Source organism: Oryzias melastigma, linkage group LG4 (assembly GCF_002922805.2).
Source record: "Oryzias melastigma strain HK-1 linkage group LG4, ASM292280v2, whole genome shotgun sequence".
NCBI lineage: Eukaryota > Metazoa > Chordata > Actinopteri > Beloniformes > Adrianichthyidae > Oryzias > Oryzias melastigma.
The window spans coordinates 28193777-28198167 of record NC_050515.1 but is presented as its reverse complement, the minus strand read 5'-3'; the positions used below and the strand labels follow the sequence as shown (position 1 = coordinate 28198167).

Genomic DNA, 4391 nt, shown 5'->3' with positions numbered 1-4391 from the left:
TTTGATTCTTAGTTCAACCGGTCTTGCAGCATCTAAACCGTTAGCATATTTGGCGATAACTTTAATCTGATCAAAATGATAGTGTTTTGTTAGATTTCTGATGGTGACATCTAAAGATGACTATGCAGTTTTTCCTAGAATAAATAGAACATAGAAAAACTCACAACATATGTGTCTACTTCCTCCCTGTCAAGGATTTTGGTCACACGGACAACTCCAGTCTCGTGGTTGACCACAAACACGTTGAAGGGTTTCTGGCTTGCACCATGACCCTCCAAGTAATACTCAACCTTTTGGTCCTGTTGGAAATCGAAGCAAATCTGGAACAAAAGGAGATTTGGCATTAACCATGGCTCAAAGACGGAAACAGCAGAAGTTCATGAGATCATTTTTTCAGTGGGTCATCAGGACTTGTTCTCAGGCTGAGCAACCTGAGTCCAGGTCCACAGACTGATGTTCTGCCAGTTTGGTCGCTGACACTCACCTTGGCGATGGATAATTCTCTAGTGTAGTCTTTATTTTCCTTTAAGGGTTTTCGAGGAAGAGTCCATTCTCTTTTTTTTCTCACCAGATTCTTCCCAGAAGTTTGTCTGACCACAATCACAACTTGTACCTGGAACAGAAGATCCAGAAACTCCATAACAATCTAATAATCCATAATAAGCAGGACCATTCAACAGTCTTCTACTGTATCTGCTGAGCAAGAACACAATCAAAGCCACAAACACAAAGTTAAACAGCATTAAAATACATTTCAATCCTAATAAAACAAGAGAAAAAAGCTTTGGAGTCAAATCAAATAGAATCAAGCCTGCGATTAGAGGGGGACTGCTCTCCCACTGAACCACAGCCATCCTCCAATCATTTTCCTTCCATGATCATTTGCTGCTCTCCCAAGTAACTTCTTTAGTTCGACCTGCTTTACTATCATGTTTGTTTTTTTAAAGTTCCACTCAAACTTTATATTTCTCCTATTGTAAAAACCTTCCCAATGGTCTTTTAATCATGATTTTGCCATTTTTAGGCAAAAACGTAAAAATCTTAAATTGTTTTATATTTGTTCTCGATTATGAAAAAAATGCTACAATAACATGTTAATAATATAAATAAAACAATTTTTTATTGAAGTTGCTTTTTAAAACTTTTTATTTTTACCAGTTGAAAATATTTATTATTGGAATTGTCTTTTTTCCCTGTTATCTATTCAGTAATTTTGCTTTTATTTAGAAGGAAAAGTCACTTTTACATGTAAACATGTAAAAGTCGGTGATGAAAACAAGTATTCCACCAGGATTGGTCTAGACCGCGAATGATGTGACAGTAGATTGCAGGCCATATTTATACATATGTGTGTGTGTGTGTGTGTGTATAGCACTTCCATGGGGGGGATCTCAATTCAAATCCCACAGTAGATGTTTTTATTTGCTAAATACAACGTTTCCATTTCAATATTCATAAATAATACATGATTATTTTTTTATTTCTATAAATATCTTTTTTAAAAAACAACTACATACTTATAAACAAATGGGTTGAATAGATTTATCTGTGTTAGCTTAACTTATTAATAAAATCATACCTATAAAGAAAAGAGATTCTAAAGACATTTCAAATCTAGAGAATTATCCTGTGTTTTTGATTAATATTAGTAATGTGTGTTAAATAATTTAGCCAAAATAAAAAAAAATGAAACCAAATACCAAAGCTGGAGGCAGGATATTAACCCAGGTCCTTCTGATGAAAAAAAGATCTATATGTAGAACAATCTGCCGTTGCCAAAAGAGCAGCTGCAAATTGGGAGAATTTGTTACTTAATAAAGACAACCATCCACAAAATGAGTGGAATATAATCTTCATATGGATTTTTGACAATTTCTATAAAGGAATCAAGTCTTTTTGTTGTAACAGCATGTTGGTTTGGTACTTAGATTACTACAAATATATATATATATATATATTATGGTCAGCGACAAAGTAAGCATGTTGACTATTTTGATTCTTTTTATAGTTTAGTATCCATACTTTTTAAAAAAAATAGTTTAATGTCAATTAATTAAAAATAATTGTCTAAGCCCCTTTAAAAACGGCATTTCAGTATAATACGGTTAATTAATAATAAATAAATACACATTATTTGATGTATGATATATATATGTCTCTTGAAGACCACACAAGGGGGCGCTCTCGCTCCTCTTGAGTGAATCAACAGGGCGATGAGAACTTAAACCTTAAACAATTTGCTTTTGCTTTCTCCTGTGATCTTCAGATACCAAAACAAATATTCTCACCTTAATATCAACTCTCACACGCCCCTCCCCAGGAAGAGAGGGCAGCATCGCCCTCCTTCCTTCCAACCAAAAAGACAAAACCAGAAGCCCTCAAGCTTCCACTCAGACCAGAAAAATGTGCCAGACTTTTCATGTCAAACTCTGACAAAGATGAAAGACTTTATCACGGTTTAAAGTTAGATTTGGTCTAAAGCAAAAGAAAGGATATGTAGTCCAGAACTGAGAGTGTGTTTTTGTCAACAGCTCTTAGAGGAAGAGGTTCACCTGATAATAAATTTTATATAATAACCAGTTTATCCACTCAAACGTGCACACTAATGTGCACACTTCCAACTGAACTCCAGTGTGTCTTGGGGCTTTGCTTTTATGAGCCAAAACCAGAATTTCAGAAAACTGTCAAGTTGTCCTTTGTTTTCTTTGTGTTTTTAAAGGCTTTTACATCAGAACAAAGATGTTGAAATTAGTTTACAATGTCATAGTTTGTAAAAACAATAAATTCAGCTGTAATCGTCATGAACGAGACCCTCTCTTCCTGATGGTTTTCAGTCAAACTAAGGGTTCCAAGAGCTTTACTGTTTTCTTTAGTCAGAAAACCACTAAGTTTAAAAAAGTTTTAATTATTTTAAACTTCAAAGTATTTTGAACATGTTTTCTGAATAATAATCAACGTGGAATAATCCAATCTGAACAATCTGATCTGATCTGGTTTCTGATTTGTTGCCCTCTCAAAAGTGTTGGAGAAAAAACTTTTATTTAAAACTTGTTTTTTATATATGTAACAGAAAAATATTTTACATTCGGATCAGAAATGTAATTAATGTAAATTAGCTTTGGTAAATTTGCCAGGTGGCTCAATGGGCTAGGTGAATGGCTGGCACCCAGGAGCCCTGGGTTCGATTCCCAGGGTTGTCCACTGATCCCCACCCAGATTGGGTCCTTAGTCAAGACCCTTGACGCTGCTGCCTAACTGGGTCCCTGTACCCCTCAAGTTCAGGGTTGTGTCAGGAAGGGCATCCGGCGTAAAAACTCTGACAAAACACTGATGAGAAACAGTGGGTACGCTGTGGCGACCCCGAAAAAGAAAGAAGAAGTTTTGGTAAATTTGACACACAAAAAACTCCCAAAATATTGAGAGTTTTTTGAAACCATCAACCTCGTACCAAACCTGGACCCAAATCTGCACTACTGACCTAGCGGTTGTGGTAGAACATTTGATATAAAGAAGACTTTGGAAGGGCGGTAAATGAGAACAGCAAAGAGGAACGCCATTATAAATAACATAATCAAAAATATGTATTTCCATCCCTCCATCTTCTTCCGTTTATCCGGGATCGGGTCGTGCAGGGAGAAGTCTAAGCATAGATGCCCAGACTTCCCTCTCCCCGGCCACTTCCTCCATCTCCTCTGGGACGACCCCCGAGTCATTCCCAGACATGTAGTCTCTCCCGGGTGTCCTGAGTCTTCCCCGGGGCCTATGCTCAGCGAGACATTCCTGGAACACCTCTCCAGGGAAGTGTCCAGGAGGGATTCAGACCAGATGCCCGAGCATCCTCAACTGACTCCTCTCCGTATGGAGGAGCACTCCGAGCTCTTTCAGGGTGACTGAGCTTCTCACCCTTTCTCTAAGGGAGCGCCCAGACACCCTAAAAAGAAGCTTAATTCAGCCGCTTGTATCCGAATTCTGATTCTTTTGGTCATGACCCAGAACTTATGATCATAGGTGAGAACTAGAACAGAGATTGACTGGTTGATTGGGAGCTTTGCATCTGGCTCAGGTCTCTCTTCACTACAACGGAACGGTACAGCGACAGCATAACGCCGGACGCCGCTTCAATGCCAGTTGATCTCACGCTCCGATCTTCCCTCACTCGTGAACAGAACCTCAAGATATTTAAACTCCTCTAACTGGAGCAAGACCCCACCACCCACCGAGAGAGGACAAACTACCTTTCTCCAGCCAACATTTGTCTGTATTCACCAATATGTATTTCAAACAATTTATTACTATTATTAGTATAATTTATTGATATTGTATTGATGAATATCTATTGATATTATCTATTGATGATTTATTCATCTTTGTCAAAAATGATACTAATAAGC

At 37.6% G+C, this 4391-nt stretch overlaps 1 protein-coding gene across 3 annotated transcripts in view; it reads right to left on the bottom strand.

The window, feature by feature from the left end:
• Positions 1-4391, bottom strand: part of LOC112136786 (desmoglein-2) — a 39767-nt gene that overhangs the window by 10416 nt on the left and 24960 nt on the right. For 2 of the 3 annotated variants that reach the window (XM_036211679.1, XM_024258684.2), the window contains exon 2: positions 485-613. In XM_036211679.1, coding sequence (XP_036067572.1) covers positions 485-613 — 129 coding nt within the window. Of the gene's footprint in view, positions 1-6; positions 67-164; positions 321-484; positions 614-4391 lie in introns of all 3 variants that reach the window. The other variant, XM_024258683.2, reaches the window with a different exon arrangement.